The sequence below is a fragment of the Branchiostoma floridae genome, chromosome 2 (assembly GCF_000003815.2).
Source record: "Branchiostoma floridae strain S238N-H82 chromosome 2, Bfl_VNyyK, whole genome shotgun sequence".
NCBI lineage: Eukaryota > Metazoa > Chordata > Leptocardii > Amphioxiformes > Branchiostomatidae > Branchiostoma > Branchiostoma floridae.
The window spans coordinates 6,877,258-6,893,679 of record NC_049980.1 but is presented as its reverse complement, the minus strand read 5'-3'; the positions used below and the strand labels follow the sequence as shown (position 1 = coordinate 6,893,679).

Here is a 16,422-nt window from a genome sequence, read left to right as displayed (position 1 = left end):
TGATCCAGTCGTCCTACAGCCTGTATAGTACAATGAACGAATGAAGACCTGTATACATTTTTGTCACACCGGGCTAAGTGCAGGTCGCAACAGGACATGTTGAAAAGATACAGTTCATAGATACAAAATAAGACTATTGCTGAATAGATTAAACGTCTCTTTGCCTTTCTTTTATAGTGGAGATGAAAGAACATATTATTTTATGATCTATGGTTTGTCAAGCTGCATTTGGGATATGAATTTTTCTACAGAACTTAGGTGTATGAAATTGGTTTTGCATAACCTTATACAGTTAATTTCTTTCTACGGTATACAATCTACACTCTGCTACAAAATGACATTCGTCCTCTATTCTATCTAAATTACATTATTTGCATAGTCTTTGTTCCACAATAAAACCATAAAACTCTCTTTTACCTGCCCAACGTTTGGAATTGGTAAATTCTTCTACATCCACTTCTTATACATGTATGTCCAACACTGGAATCAATTCAATATGCTACTGTACACAACCATGTGCGGATACATGGCATTGGATTAAAGAAAACAGTTTAAGAACCATTTTCTGTCGGAATATCAGATGGTTAATGTGAATTGCTTCACTGCTTTCCAGTTATTGAATAGTTTTGTTCCTTGCGTTTTTATGCCGCAAGAAGTTTATACAATTCTCCAACGCAGAGACATCCAACGGCGCCAGTAAACCACCTCTTGTCCTCTTGTCTCTACTCTGCTACCTCAACCGTCACCATCAGTTCCTAACCACCTTGCTTATAAATATTATTGAGCTCATCCTTATCCCTTTTGAAAACTGAAAGACCTATTCTCTGATTGGCCGATAGCTGGTTTGAGACGACGCCCACATGAACTGATGGTGACAGTTGAGATAGCAGAGTACAGACAAGAGGCGGTTTGCTGGCGCCGTTGGATGCCTCTGCATACGAGAATGGTTTATACCCACCGTCACATTCTGGATGGCAGCGCTGTTTACACCTCCCATCGTCCTTCTCCGTGCCCTCTCGGCAGATGATGAAGTCCTGAGCTTGTTGGTTCAGGAGGGACACGCCCATGACCTTGACAGGGTACATACCGCTGCCAAACGCGTAATAATGCAGAGACAGGATGCTGTTAAACTGGAAGTCTAGCCAGATGTGGGGCCGTTCCTGAAGAAAACAAAAAAGGACACAAAGTTACCCGACTCTTCTGTGTTCTTGACCGCGTGGGACTAGTGTAAACAGTGTGTGGGCAATCAATCATGCTTTCTACTACCATAGATTCATTCTCCTACGCAGAGACATTCAACGGCGCCAGCAAACCACCTCTTGTCTGTACTCTGCTGTCTCAACCGTCATCATCAGTTCCTGTGGGCGTCGCCACAAACCAGCTGTCAGCCAATTAGAGAATAGACCTTTGATTCTTCAAAAGAACATATAAGGGTAAGCTCATTAATATTTATAAGCAGGGCGGTCAGGAACTGATGGTGACGGTTGAGATGGTAGCAGAATACAGACAAGAAGCAGTTTCCTGGCGCCGTTGGATGTCTACGCGTATGAGAGTGCTTTAGATTCAACCAGGGGGAATGTTGATCACATTTTCATTATGAAATAGGAAGAAAAAGAAGCGATAAGCCAGGACAATAGGGAAGTAACATTAGATAGCTTCAAATACTACGTAAAGACTTATGATCAGTCCCCCATATCTATAAATCATTAAGATTAAAGATACGAATGAATGGTGCATTGATCAAAATTACATGACAGGCGGCACTGTTGAACACGACACACCTCATTGTCAGGAGTCTTGCCGTACTGAATAGTTGTGGCCTTGTTAACGGTGTCCTCTGTGACGCAGACGAAGTACGACTGGTACAGGTTGGAGGATCCCAGGCTGCTGGCGCCTTCCTTCAGCTGCGTTGTTTCTAACCGCATGGCCTACATGGAAAATACCTCCAGTCAGAGTCATTCTGTCTGGAACATTTATCCCAAGAGTCTACTTTAATTAGGCCACAGCAAGTAAATTTAATGGACTATTCGCGCTATCTTACTATTTTTGCATTCTGCATAGGATGTCATCCATAGAATTTATATACTGTGGTCTTACATTATGACAAAGGTGTCTGTGGCTATGGGATCGATTGAGCATTTAGAACACATGACTTTAGGGTGTATGTCAATGGTCCAGGATCGGCTATTCCACTAACTTAGTAGCTCTGATTTACCTTTATTGATGATATTACCTCCATGTTTAGTTGTGTCTGCCTGTCTCTGTGTGTGCTTGCCTTCTCGTCTCTGTGTGTGTTTTTTTTTTTCGGAACCTCAGTATAGACTGTTAAATGATTTTTTAAATCCACTTTACCTTGTAGAGAGCCACGCCCTCTGGCGAGATTTGTATGTAGAGCCACGTCTCGTAGTTTCGTGGGATGCCTGCAAACACTACGAAGATGTCGCCTTCTGAGGCTGAGGTGAAGTGAATGCACTTCCCTCTGCCTGTTGGGTCGATGCGATGAGCGTTGGACCACTTGATGTTGCAAGGAGCGTCTCCACTCGTCACTCTTGATAGAAAAAGGAAAGACGTTTCAGCTTTTGTCCAGCGATGAGCATTACGTTTGAGAGATTAGACATATAAGTATACGTCAAGAGCCCCGTGCCAAGTTAACCCATTCTCATACGCAGAGACATCCAACGGCGCCAGCAAGCCACCTCTTGTCTGTACTCTGCTATCTCAACTGTCACTATCAGTTCCGGTGGGCGTCGTCACAAACCAGCTGTCAGCCAATCAGAGAATAGGCCTTTTACTTTTCAAAAGGGATCTCGCATATATAAGGATAAGCTTATTAATATTTATAAGTAGGGCAGTCAGGAACTGATGGTGACGGTTGAGATAGCAGAGTACAGACAAGAGGCGGTTTGCTGGGCCGTTGGAGTTAACCATCCCCTGAATGTCTGCACAATTCTCTATTCGCAGGATTTTATTGTGTCTTTCGCGAATATTTCCGTGACTACAATGGACACACATAGTACATTAAGTCAGTACCACACAACTTCCACGACACCCACCTTTGCTGGTTGCTTAAGTGTTTGAGCAGTGACTTGTACTCTGCCCTGGCTACAGCCTGTCCTTTCACCCAGTCAGGGAGCTCTGGGACGACTTGTTTGGATGCCTCGAAGTCGCTCTCGGTCACCGTCAGAACTCCTGTTTCCTCACTGTACGTCATCACCAGGCCTTGGACACTAACCTGTGAGGTGTTTGATAGTACCAATATGTAAGACAATTTCAAAACCATATCCAGTTGCTTGAGTAACTGCTTTTTGGCACATGTACAGTATTGTCACGGTTTCTAGCCCAACAAGCAATGTTTTTTTTCCGTTTGTACCTTGTGCCCATTGACATCGTTGCTACCACCGTTGTTGTAGCCGTCGAACAGATGCGGCACGCCGCCGGTCCTGATGGAGAACCATTTGTTGTCGTGGAACTTGAGCGTGAGGGTCTCCCTGACCCGCAGGATGCTGGAGATGTCGTACGGCATGTCGAAGATGACGGTGGACTCCGCCCCGCTGACCAGCTCGGCCCAGGTCGGCGAGCCGCTGTGGCTGTCGTCCAGGTACGCTAGCGTGGCGGTCTCACATCCGGGCTCTCCGGCGGGGAGGAGGAAGTCCGTGCTCAGGAGAGGACCCTGGAAAAGAAATTTAATTCATTGGGAATGTTCTCCTACGCAGATACATCCAACGGTGCCAGCAAAATCCCCTCTTGTCTATAGCAGACTCCAGCCTAAGTCTAGGCGAACAGGAGAAATTGTTAGCCTCCATAGCAGGCTCTCTGGGGTCTTTTTTTACTAATAAAACACGTATTGCCGGCCGTCCCAAGGGCCAGTAATCTGCGACGACCGGCAATAAGCGACCCAGAACAAAAAGAAATGGCTAGCAAAAGTTAGTCTCTGCCAGACTCCGGATCGCTGGAAAAATCGTAGAAATGGAACAAATAGAGGAGTAAGCCGGCGGATCGCGCGCTGTTCCCGAGCCGAATATAGTTCCCTGGCCGGCTTACTCCTCTATATTTGTTCCATTTCTAGCGATCCGATTTTTCCAGCTATCCGGAGTCATGCACACAAAAAAGGCCCCAGAGAGCCTGCTATGGAGGCTAAGAAATTGGTAACTACTGAATGTCTTACTTCTTCAAGATAAACAGCGATGGCGCGCCCCAGCGCTAACCTCCTCTTGGTCACCTTCTCCGTTAGGTCCTCTCTACGTTTGAAGTCACAGTAGCGAACCTCGGAGACGTCCTGCGTGATGTTTCCAACGGTCTTCTTCGTCTCCTGGACGTAATAACTCCGTCCTGTTCCGTTTTCAACCTTCAGGTCACTGCGGTGACAAAGACATGGTGTTAGGAATGGTAACATTATTACAATATTATAATATATATTATATAATATATATATATAATATAATAATATATTATATATTACATTATATAATATATATATAATATAATAATATATTATATATTATATTATATACATATATATATTATTATACAATATTAGAAAACAGTAAAGTCTGATGAGACTTTGGGAATTCCAAGATGGATGTAGCATTTAGATACTTGATAAGCATTTTAATGTACATGTAAGAAGCGTTGAAACAAGTGTAATGTGATAGTACCCCCTTTATCACATTAATTCTCCGAAGAGAGATTCGGGGTTCTTCTATTGGAGAATTAATGTGAGAGCACCCCCTTTATCACATTAATTCTCCAAAGAGAGTTTCTTCTATTCGAGACTTAGTGTGATAGCAACCCCTTTATATATCACATCAATTCTTCAAGAGATTTAGGGTTCTTCTTTTAATGTGATAATAAGTCCAAGCCATCCTTACATACATGCACCAGAGGTCGCACGGTACCGTCGGATCTTTGTATTTTTTCAAATTTACACCACTCTTGCTATGACAAAGGGATGACAAGATATAATTACAAGGAACTAACGAGTGCTTGCATAGCATATACATGAAATGTGTACCTCTTCCCCAAACAGCCGAAGTCCACGGCACCGTTCGGAAAGATCGAGTCGAAGTTGATGTCGAGGACGGCCGTGATGGGCTTCATGATGAAGGAGAAGGCTTTCGGGTAGTCCTTGATGGAGTCCAGCCATGTTTTGAGCTCCGTGGACAGTGACGTGGTGTACATCTCCGTGATGGCGGCGGCGATGCGCTGGTTCCCGCCCTGGACCACGATCACTTCGTTGCTGAACTCGAATGAATGCCTAGAAAGTAAGGACATGCATATCAAGATTAAGGGTTTATATACACCGGTCTCAAGCGGCGGCCATGAGGGATCTAAAAGGGATAGAAGCAACTATCTTGAAGATATTTGCGTTAGAGAATTATGGAAATACACAGGTAAAATCTGCACAAAAACGCAACCAACTATTTCTGAGAAATAAAAACATGGATAGTTTGCTACACTCTCACTGCACCTGCGTCGGGTTCGAAAGATGCTCAACGAATTTCTTACTTTTTGTGCATTTTGTCGTCTTCTATGCCATACTTTTACGAATTACGCAATGTTGAGATTATAAAAGAAATCTTAGAAAATAACGAAACAGTGACGCACTGAACAAACCCCGCAGTGACGCAAGCTAAACGCAAGTGCAGTGAGAGTACACCTTTACATAGATCCCGTTTAGACTTCAGAAGTTCTCACAGAACCGAATCGTCAATTTTCTTACAAATTCTCTGCTTCTCTCTGTGTGGCTGCTGCCTCGGAACCAGCACTAGCCTCGCCCTCGGCCTTCTGGGACTCCTTCCTAGTCTCGTGCTCGTGCCACCAGCTGCTGGACTTGGTCTGACTTGCCTCGGCAGAGAAGGTGCTGAACGCCTTCTTCCACTCCGTCTGAGCTCTCTCCGAGAAGGCTTGGATGGAAAGCTCCTTGCTTGCTTCCTTTGTCTTGATGATTTTAAGCTGTCCTCCGAACTTGGCCGACTTGATGTAGTGAGTTCCGTAGCGAATAATGAAGTTTTCTAAAATAGATACAATGGCAACTTTTGTAAAGATTACCATCACCGAAAGATTGGCTGCCAATATCATAATCCGAAATATATCGTTAGCCAATACTTACCAGTATCTCTAACAAACCAAATGTTACTAATAATCAATGTCTTTTGTTTGTTTATATACTACTGGAAAACAAACTTGCACATGAAAACCTTTTAGTTGTGAGCACTACGGACGACCCTGCAGATGCAGAATTGGACGAATTTGGCTCCCGACTCTCTCCCGACTATGGTTAGGAGTGATTCGGGAGCTAAGTCGGCTATAGTCGGCTGGCGTTCGGGAGTAAGTCATTTACTGGTCGGGAGATGATTAGGACATGTTCGGGACATGTTCGGCACTAAAATATAGGCGTGGCCTAAACTGGTCAGACTGCTCCCGAACTCCAGCCGACCTGAGTCGGCTGGTGGTCGGGAGCTAAATTTGCCTATGTGTAACCTGGGCATAAGACTCCTTGAGAGAAGCCAGGCAGGGTTCCTTATCAAATATCTATGGACAAGCCAGGAGGGAACAATAAAAGGACGAATGGAAAGTTAGCAGCCTGTCACATATATGCGCACTACAGCATCCAGAGAGCCACTCATTTTCATTTCGCCATGCAGTGTCCTGTGTATAATATGTTACGCAATAAGGTATTCGCATTCCTATGTCTGAACAGTACAGATTCTACGATACTCGATACCAGACGCAGATTTTACTATATCTTTGTGCTTTAGATCCGAAAGCCCTCGTAATGCTAAGATAGGTAAATGCATAAAAGATTGCTTTGTGAATAAAAAAGATATTGATACTCATCGTTTAGCCTCACCTGGTTATATTGAGGTTTCTTCTTATCCTACGTTGTTTGGTTAGTAGACTTTTAAGATTTATTCTGTATCTACTTATTTGTAGTTTATATGTGACCATACAAAAACCACTGTACTACGTGTTAATAAAGCTTGTTGTTTTTACGGAAGCCACTCACGGAAAGCCTGGTCAGCGCCGATGGAGAAGTAGGACACGGGAAGCTTCAGGAAGTCCCGCAGGAAGGACAGGTTCAGGTCGCCTGGCTCAACATCGTCCATGAAGATCTCGTACCTAAAATGAGCAGGCAGTTCCATTTTTTTCTGAATACATGATATGAGGTTGTTGCACCGCGTGTGCTTAGAATGTACTGGAAAGACAGTTGCTATATATATAGCACAAGAATATAACTGAATGAAGACCTTCATTGTATATGTATACCCACTGGGTCGCAACAATACAACAATTGGCAGATATAAAATATATACAATATGTACCAACACAAAAATCCTATTCTACTAGGTGAATTTGACATCTCGCTTCTTTGTTAAACTGAAAATGTAGGAACAGATATTCTTTACAATCGTAGGTTCATCTAAATTCATTAGGAATATAAAATTATTTCTATGTATGAAGTAGGGAAACATAGGTTCAATCAGTCTATCAAGCTCAGCTACATAGCACAAAGCAGCAGTTCATACATGTGTGTTCAATGCTTTTTTATGTTAGTTTATCAAAGAGTTACCTGAAGACGTTCATTTCCAACAGCGCCATGTACGTCTGAGTATTCTTGTCGCTCAGGCTGCCTTCCGCCTGAGAACCCGCTCGGAAGTTGGACGACTGGTCACTCCGAGCGTTCTGATTAGAAACTCCCCCGCCTGCGGAGTACCCGAGCCCGAAGATCCCTCCTCCCGCTCCATACCCTGCTGCCTTGTTCAGCTCCTGCTGGAACATGGCCTTAGCTGAGGTTACAGCAGACTTCTGTTCCAGGTACTCCCGGTATCCCTCCATGGAGGCAAAGGTGTTGGACTCTACATCCGTGTCGTAAAGGCCTTGAACTGTCAGAGTGTCAGGGACCTCGTGATCTTCGTACCTTTACAAAAATGTGATTAGCATCAGGTCAAAAGTTGTGGTGCAGCGATTTTATGAGTAAGAATGAGAAAAAACGAGGGAAAGGTAAATTTCACCAAGTTTCAGCATATAAAAATCAATCTTGAGTGTGTATTCAACAACAACAAAAAAGGAAATTATTCAGTGCATGCGCACAAGTCTCGAACTTTCCATTTGTTATGCCCAAATAACAATTACTCAACTGGAAAGAACAGGAGCTGATTAAACAATTTGCATCAACATTGCCTTACGCTTTTTTCTTTTGGACTACTAAAATTGTCTTCCTAGCTTTTGCATATCAATTCATAGTTAGGATAGAAAAAATCTGTTCTCCAACGAGACTTCTTTAGTGTCACTGACGAAAGGTGAGAAAGAGACAAAGGATTCTGCCTGAAACGTCTGACCGTTTCAAAATCATATCCAGTTGCTTGAGTAATTATTATTTGGCCCATTTTATTGCCTGGATGTCTAACCTTCGTCGACGCGACTTTCAATTTGTCTTTAAAATATAGATAAATTAATAAAAGGTCATTAACTTGAAAGTTCATCTGTGTTGGTAGAAGTCATTCTCGAACTAGTTTAGCTGTAATATCAAACACAAAAATTGGATTCACCCACATTTTCGACTGAAAAGCACCAGTCTTTGTCAAGGAATGAATAATACACTGCTGTCGTGACAACACGTTATGCAGATAGATCACCTGACTCAGTAAGCAGTGGATCATAGGTTGAAGGAAGTCTATGGCGCCCACTGTCTCTGTAAAGTTCAGCAGTGTATTGTTCATTCCTTGACAAAGGCTGGTGCTGTTCAGTCGAAATTTTGAGCGAGTCCGATTTTTGTGTGGATATTACAGTTAAACTAGTTCAAAGATTATCATTAGTTGATTGGTCAAATTTGCCTACGTTTGCAGGCCGTTGCAGGACCGCTGTACGATGCTCCTCTTCCTGGAGTCAGCTGAGTACTCTCCTCTGCCGTCGAACCCCACACCCAGGAACGTCGCACCGTCTATCAAGTTCTACAGCAAAATCGTTGACAAGATTCATTAGTCACGTATATGTGCACAGTTAATAGAATTTTCATCAAACAGTGACTAAGTCTCGACCTAGTTCTCGTAACTCTCGCGAGAACTAGGTCACTCCGTGAACAAGATGGACTGATAGCCATCGAAAATTTGGAGGTACGTGTGTTTCCCTTTAAAAAGTAGTCGCTGTTAGCTTAAAAGTTTATCAACTACAGCAAAATGTTTTTCAAATGTCACCCACTGTCACACAACAATGACAGATTTATTATTGTACATTGTTGTAAAAAAAGTAATCGACAAAGGGAAAAGGTTAAAACTGAGAGCACGAATCAAAACTTCATCCGGTATCAATGATGTGCAATGATACTGCAATGAGGTTGTGTAAATGTCATTTTGTGATGTAATTCAAACAGAAATCACTGGAAAGCCCAACAGACGCATTTTCCTACGCAGAGACATCCAACGGCGCCAGTAAACCGCCTCTTGTCTGTACTCTGCTATCTCAACCGTCACCATCAGTTCTTGTGGGCGTCGCCAAAACCAGCGATCAGAGAATAGGCCTTTTAGTTTTCAAAAGGAATCTCGCATATATAATGTAAGCTCGGGGCGGTCAGGAACTGATGGTGACGATTGAGATAGTTTGAGGCGGTTTGCTGGCGCCGTTGGATGTCTCTGCGTAGGAACTACTGGTGCGTAGGTACATACGGGACAACTCTCCCTCGGGATCTTGGCCTCCCAACACGGGTCTCCGTTGACGTAGCCGGTCCCGAAACAACCGTTCATAAGGACGGGACCGAGTCCTACGGGGTAGCTGAAGGCTGAAGCTGTGGCTGCTGAACTGTCTTGTTCGTCATCTCTGTAAAATAAGACAATAATCAAACTGGATAAAAATCTTTGTGAATGCGCGTACAATTTGTTAGACTGGATAGATCGACAAAGTGACTAATTCCAAACAGAACTTTCCCAACGAGTATATCCTGCTGTAAACCGCACACTTTCTGGATAAAAACTCATTTTTGCGTTTAAAAACGTAGAAAAATGGTACATATCACACCCACTTTTCATCTGCGTAGTGATATTTGTGGCTGATTTCATAGCCTGCGGGGACAAACGTGTTCCCCATGTCGTCACCCCTGCTGATTGGGAGAACCCGAACGTCAGCCTGTAAACAACAACAACAACGACAAAACATTGGTATTGCGAAATGAAACAATGCACCAGAGAGAGCAACGATAACGAAAAAAATTCCTATGTACCATATTTTGGAGAAAATGCACACATGTCACTGAAACGTTTGATTCCATGATTAAGATTATGAGTAGCTAGCACTAGTTTATCCGTGGAGTAAACCTATATTCGTTGTTTTTAGAATCGGGGTAATTGTAATGTCATGTTGTCAATTGTGATGTTGACGGACGGTGGCTTGAAAAAGATTTGAAACAAATATTGCAATTTGAAACCACGACCCGTTGACGTAACATCTCTAAGTAAATACCTTGTTTTTTTTAAAACAGTGGATATAGGTTACCCCGCGGATAAAGGTCAACTATCCTTTTTTCATTTCACAGTAGGGAAATAAGTAATACCACAATCTCATAGACGCGCAGAACATGGCTTTCTAGCCACCATTGGTGCGGCGCTCTCATGTATTATCAAATTACTGATGTCAGACTAACGCTAGTTCACCTTTATCCGCGGGTGACCTTTATCCGTTGTTTGTTTTTTAACATGGTATTTTAGGGATGTCAAGTTGCCAGACTGTAGTTTCAAATTGTAATATTTGTAAATTATGCAGTTTGAAACTCGTCCGCCAACCTGAATACCCCGTCTTTAAAACCAACGGATATAAGTTACCCCGCGGATAAAGGTGCACTAGCGTTACATAAAGTCTACCTCTTCCACCGGTCGGCTCAAGCCGGCAGCGAGGTTATTGGTCTGCCCCAGAACCTCCTTGTACTGGTCGTCGAAGTTGTCCAGCTGCTTGCCGAAGTAGTCCTGCAGGGAGTTGACCACTTTCTCCTGGTGATTTTCCACCACGCCGTCCGCTATCCTGTCGCCGAGTTTGTCCACTAACTTCTCGCCGATCTGACTCGCTGCGGATGCCACGAAGGCTGGGGCCGCCTTTTTGACTTGCACGTTGTTGCTGATGACACTCGCTTGGCCGTCCGTGGCAACAGCGCTGTCATCTGGCATTTTCTGTTCACGTTTTGGGACTAGAAGGATGAAAAAGATGATGAGATTATAATAATGTAATAATAATAATAATAATAATATTGGGAGTATTTGCAGCCAGTAGGTACTGAGAGTGAGACTGATCAACGTGGTCTAGGCACCTCCTCGATCACGGGATACACGTTTTAGACGATTTCTTGGAATTTTTTTGGCCCGGTGTCGTCCCTGGGTGGTCTCCCATCCAAGAACTGACCGGACTACGCTTTGCTTAACTTCCGAGATGTATCCAACGCACCACACGGCCATTACAAACGTTTAATAGAAGTATCAAACAAACAGAAGTATCTGCTCAAATCAAGATAACTGTTTTTATCTAATCACCATATGTTGCTTGATTGTTCATGATTCAGAATCTGCCCCCCCACAACCCAACATTTTGAATGTGTTGATGTGAAACATTACCTTCCTGGCTTTGTAGATTGCTGACGACAGTCTCTTTTGGTGCTTGTAGGTCCCTCGTGTTCTCTTGTAAGTCTGTAGTTTCTGAAGCTGCAAAATCTCCCCCTTCACTGCTGATGCCTGTTAATACATTGTATAATGTTTGTGGCAGGTGTAAGAATAGGAGATACCAATTATGATGTTAAAGTGTCACAATTATTCTAAGTACATGCAGTAAATTATCAAATTGTCAACTGTGTGACCTGTTGAATTTAGTTAAAGGTTTACATAAAAAAGCATAGATTATACAGATGTGAAGGTCATTCGCATAATCAGAATGTTTCGTGGACATATGAGGTATCCGAACTCTTGTTTGAAGGTTAGAGAGGGTTATCCCTTGGTTTCATTTATCGTATCTTTTTTCGTAGGGCTTTAGTCGAGACTGTAACAGAATTTACGTTGCCAAGGGCACACAACCTTTTCCATTACAGATTTGCCGTCGTAAACGTATCGCAAGGTACCTTAGGACCGGGTCACATAGGTCGTGTGATCGTCGTACGATCGCTAGATTCGGGCAATTTGCAAAGTTCAACGACCTTGGTACACAAAATGCTGTTTCGGGTCCATGTCGGTGATTAGTTCTGTCACGACCTGCTTACAAATCCTATGGCATCAAAATAGTACGACGATCGCACGACCTATGTGACCGCGCCCTTACAGGTTTAGAGCCTAACAACAAAGACGTGAATGAGCTGTTCCAAATAAAAACTCGAACCTTTTGACTGGTGACTGTGAACATTGCGGGTCAAGGCGTCGACGCTTTCCAAAATCTTCTTCAGCTGCGACGAGAAAATGTTCTTCTCCTTTCCTTCTGTGACGTCATCGGGTGTCGGCTCGTGGGCGACGGAGTTTTCTTGTTCCCCTACACAAGTGTGTACATCTTTTTTGCATTTATTTGAAATTTAACCATTAGCTTAAGGCCAACGCAAGCAAATTTTATGGATAACATCCTCTACAGACTGAAAAAATAATGAGATAGCGCGAAAAAAAACAAGATGGGTGAGAAAAAAAACAAGCTGACAAATTTTTCAAAGTAGACACGCTAAACGTTGTAGCAAGTGACAAAATATGGCGCCACAGCTAACAAGTCACTTATTCTTGTGTTCAAGAAGTGCACTAGTGAAGTAAACGCGACCCTAGTGTGGTAGACTGGCATCACTTATCAATTTGGCAACTACACTCATGGTTTCCATATTGGTGCCACTCTTACAGCTATACAGCTGACTATCTGACCACCCACGAAGAAATTTTTTTTCTTCTGAAATCAGGTGAAAATTAATGAGCGCGCGGATGTCATGCATAAAATTTACTTGCTGTGGCCTTATCTTAACATGCAAATCTACTCAGTCGCAAAAATCCTACCGTCTTATTACAGACTGTAGTTCTTAAAAGGTACCGATGTAATCATAGTGTTCTGGTTGTTGTTGTTAATGACAGGAACATACCGATGTAACGCTAATTCACCTTAAACCGTGGGGTAACCTAGGTTCGTTGTTTAAAAAGATTGGTATTTAGAAATTTCAGGTCAACGTTTTAAATGTGAAGATTTAAAAAAATATTCCAAATGTGAAACTACCTTCCATCGACTTAACGATCCCCCAATATCCTATTTTTATACATAACGAATATAGGTTACCCTACGGATAAAGGTGAACTAACGTTATCTATATCTCCAGTCATAGTGTCGTTAATTGTATCCATATTTGAAATGTTCCATGAAGGTCCTACGTTCAACACACGTATTTGCTAGTTTTGAAAGATATTCACTCAATTACACCACAAAATGTTCATAGATAATTAAACTTTTAACCGCTCACAGGTCAATTAAACTTTAAAGTTCAAACAAACAATGGAAACAAAACTAACTTGACAATATACCATAATAGCAAAAGTCCAAAAGGCAGTTTCTCTTCTATGTTATTCTCTTAGACAGAGTTAGAAATGCCAGGAGTCTGAAACGCTAGTAACCTATATCCACGGGGTAACCTATTGAGTGTTTAGTGATATCAAGTCAACGGACGGTGGTTTCAAATTGTACTTTCGAAATAATGCAGTTTGAAACCACCAGTCGACTTGATATCCCTAAATACTAGTACTTTGTTTTTAAAAGCAACGGATATAGGTTACCCAACGGATAAAGGTGGACTAGCGTGAAAAGCCGCACGAACCTCTAACATCGTTGAGTGCGTTATCGAGCTCGGCGTCGTTGTCTGTAAGTATGCTGTCCACTACCCTATCCAGCAGAGTGGAGCTGTCTTGTGCTTTTCCTGTTTGGGGCACCAGGACAGCTGAAATGCAGACAGAAAAATATTCTGATAATGAAAATGACTTTTACTTCTACACAATCTATGCTTAGTTTGAAAAACAAACCTCGTGTATCAGTAAACGTAATGTTTTTTTTTTCTATATTGCTTTTGGACAGACGAAGACAATGTGGCACTGCACTCAAGTTTTGTAACTTACATTAACAGTGCCACATACACGGTACAGACAGAAGGTAAATGTAGTCTTTTACATCCCCGACCGAAGTCAGGTACCCATTTTTACACCTGGGTGTAGTGACGAGGAAGGTCGTATAAAGTGCCTTTCCCAAGGGCACAACGTAGGGGGCACGGTGGGGATCGAACTCAGGACCTATAGATTCCGAGCCGAACGCTCTACCAGTTACGCTACGCCCGACGCCACAATAATAAAATGTAATGTTGTTATTGTATATTGTTTTTTTTTACCAGCGCTAGCCATTGATTGTAGCCTCCGGCTAGTTGGGTAGCCCATGGGTGTATTTCTCACTACACAGCCGAATAAATGAACTCAAATCAAATCTATCCTTGGTTATATATACCTTCAACTAACTTACACAGGACAAAATGTTGACATGAAGATAATGTTTTTGGTTTGTCCGTGTGCGTGTGTGTGTGTGCGTGTGTGTGTGTGTGTGTGTGTGTGTGTGTGTGTGTGTGTGTGCGTGCGTGTGTGTGTTTGTGAATTTTAGTAGTCAGAATAACTCAAGAACCTGTTGATGGGGTCCGTTGATGGCCACAGCAAATAGATTTTAAGGATTACATCCTATGCAGAGTTAAAGAAAATAGACACCACAAGCGTTGTAACAACATATGAAGTGACAAAACGTGGCATCACAACTAACAAGGCATTCATTCCTGTATTAAAGAAGTAAACTAGTGTAGCAAAGATAATACTAGTATGGTGCACAGGTATCACTTGCCAAGCTAGCAACCACATTCATGGCTTCAATATTGTAAGCACTTTTACAACTATCCAAAAAGTTTCACTTCTGCAACTATAGTCATGGATACCTCCTTAGAGTCACCTCTACAAGTATGATTATTAGGCTACAACACAACATGTTTGCCTATTTTGGTGACCATCCCCGAGAGGAAATTTTTTTCTGAAATCAGGCGAAAGTCATGTTGTTGTTGTCCTTGTTTAACGTCTTTTTCTTCACTACTGTGACGTGGACTCGAGGTACTGTTCTCATCTAGGTGCTTAAAAATTAATGAGCGCGCTGATGTTATCCATAAACTTTACTTGCTGTGGCCTAAGGTAAAAACCAGATGTCCGCATATATAAGTCGGTTAGGCCGTGGCGGCATTCACACGATACTTGCATGTACAAGGTCACAGGAAAACTACGCTCGAGATAATTTTTTTATCCTTCACCAACACTACAAATCATGACGATCAGCCAACCCCACCTTGAGTTATTCCCTTTCAAAGTCTGACACCAGACCAGCACCTGCAGTTCCAAAACAAGCAGCTAGGGACACCACTTACTCTCAGCTCAAGAGCTATCTACCCATCAAGTATCACGACCACAGCATGTCCAGAACTCGAGATATCAAAACAGTAATTTCCGCTGCAGTACCGTAACAAGTTGCCAGGGGGTCAAAAATCTAATCGTTTCTTGGTCTCATCTAGCCCCAAAGGGACGGTATATTACATACCGTCCCAAATCGAGCCATACAAGAGATCCAACTTGTGTTCACTGGGCCTTTATTCTGGCCCGGCGGGCCGGATTCTTGAACTCCCTACATTCCGAACGCACTTACCTGCGTTGGCGGGCGAGAAACAAGTCCAGAATCCCCAAAACCATCCACAGAAGCGCGAGAAAAACAAAGGGTCCATGGCCGTATAGGTCTCCGCCTGGCCACTATTGTCATTAGAGATGGGGGACAGTGTTCCGATGAGATCCGCACGTCGACTTTGGAAAAATGATAGCTGCTCATTCTCATCCTGTGTTTTCTTCAGTTTAGAGTCCGGGAAGGTGCGAACTAAATGGAAGAAAACACAGGATACGAATGAGCTGCTATCATTTTTCCAAAGTCTCAGGGGCTAGGTCTCATCAAGACCTACCCATATCCCACATACCAATACAATCCATCTAAAGGCTACCGACAATATAACCTTCTTGGCGAAGGTAATAAAACTAAAAGCATGGATGTTTTCTACCGAGAAGTGTTCCATGCGCTTACCTGCAGAAGCGATGTGCGGAAACACTAACACCTGGAGCAACAGCAGAGCAAAGGTGGTCCTCACGGCTGCCATGTCTGTCTTCCAAGCGGCTCACAGAATCTACGGCTCAAAGTGTAATGGGCACGTCAGGAGACACACCTTTATACACACCTGTGTCACACCTGAGCGGCGACTGAATGATGTCTGCGTCAACTCAGAAGAATGTCCTTAAGGCGCAGCTTGTTTCCGTCAGTGATTTGAGATGCTGATCACAGCACATACCTGCATTCTTCGAAACAACATATTTCCTCTCATAACTGTTTATT

The 16,422-nt window shown here is 42.9% G+C and overlaps 2 protein-coding genes across 2 annotated transcripts in view; both read right to left on the bottom strand.

Moving 5' to 3' along the window:
• Nucleotides 1-11,736, bottom strand: part of LOC118432207 — a gene marked incomplete in the record, with an annotated part of 17,592 nt that extends 5,856 nt beyond the window's left edge. The window contains 16 exon segments of the mRNA XM_035843739.1: nt 1-20; nt 959-1,160; nt 1,782-1,928; nt 2,353-2,548; nt 3,054-3,232; nt 3,371-3,670; nt 4,166-4,355; nt 5,012-5,254; nt 5,720-6,011; nt 7,007-7,119; nt 7,571-7,918; nt 8,839-8,951; nt 9,663-9,813; nt 10,016-10,119; nt 10,851-11,170; nt 11,592-11,736. Coding sequence (XP_035699632.1) covers nt 1-20; nt 959-1,160; nt 1,782-1,928; nt 2,353-2,548; nt 3,054-3,232; nt 3,371-3,670; nt 4,166-4,355; nt 5,012-5,254; nt 5,720-6,011; nt 7,007-7,119; nt 7,571-7,918; nt 8,839-8,951; nt 9,663-9,813; nt 10,016-10,119; nt 10,851-11,150 — 2,898 coding nt within the window.
• Nucleotides 11,737-12,289: 553 nt separating this feature from the next.
• LOC118432196 lies at nt 12,290-16,223 on the bottom strand. Its single transcript, XM_035843728.1, has 3 exons — nt 16,117-16,223; nt 13,796-13,915; nt 12,290-12,489 (listed from the first exon to the last, which is right to left on the bottom strand). Exons 1-3 carry the CDS (start codon nt 16,187-16,189, stop codon nt 12,290-12,292), a joined length of 393 nt encoding a protein of 130 aa, XP_035699621.1. The 5' UTR covers nt 16,190-16,223.
• Nucleotides 16,224-16,422: the final 199 nt, after the last annotated feature.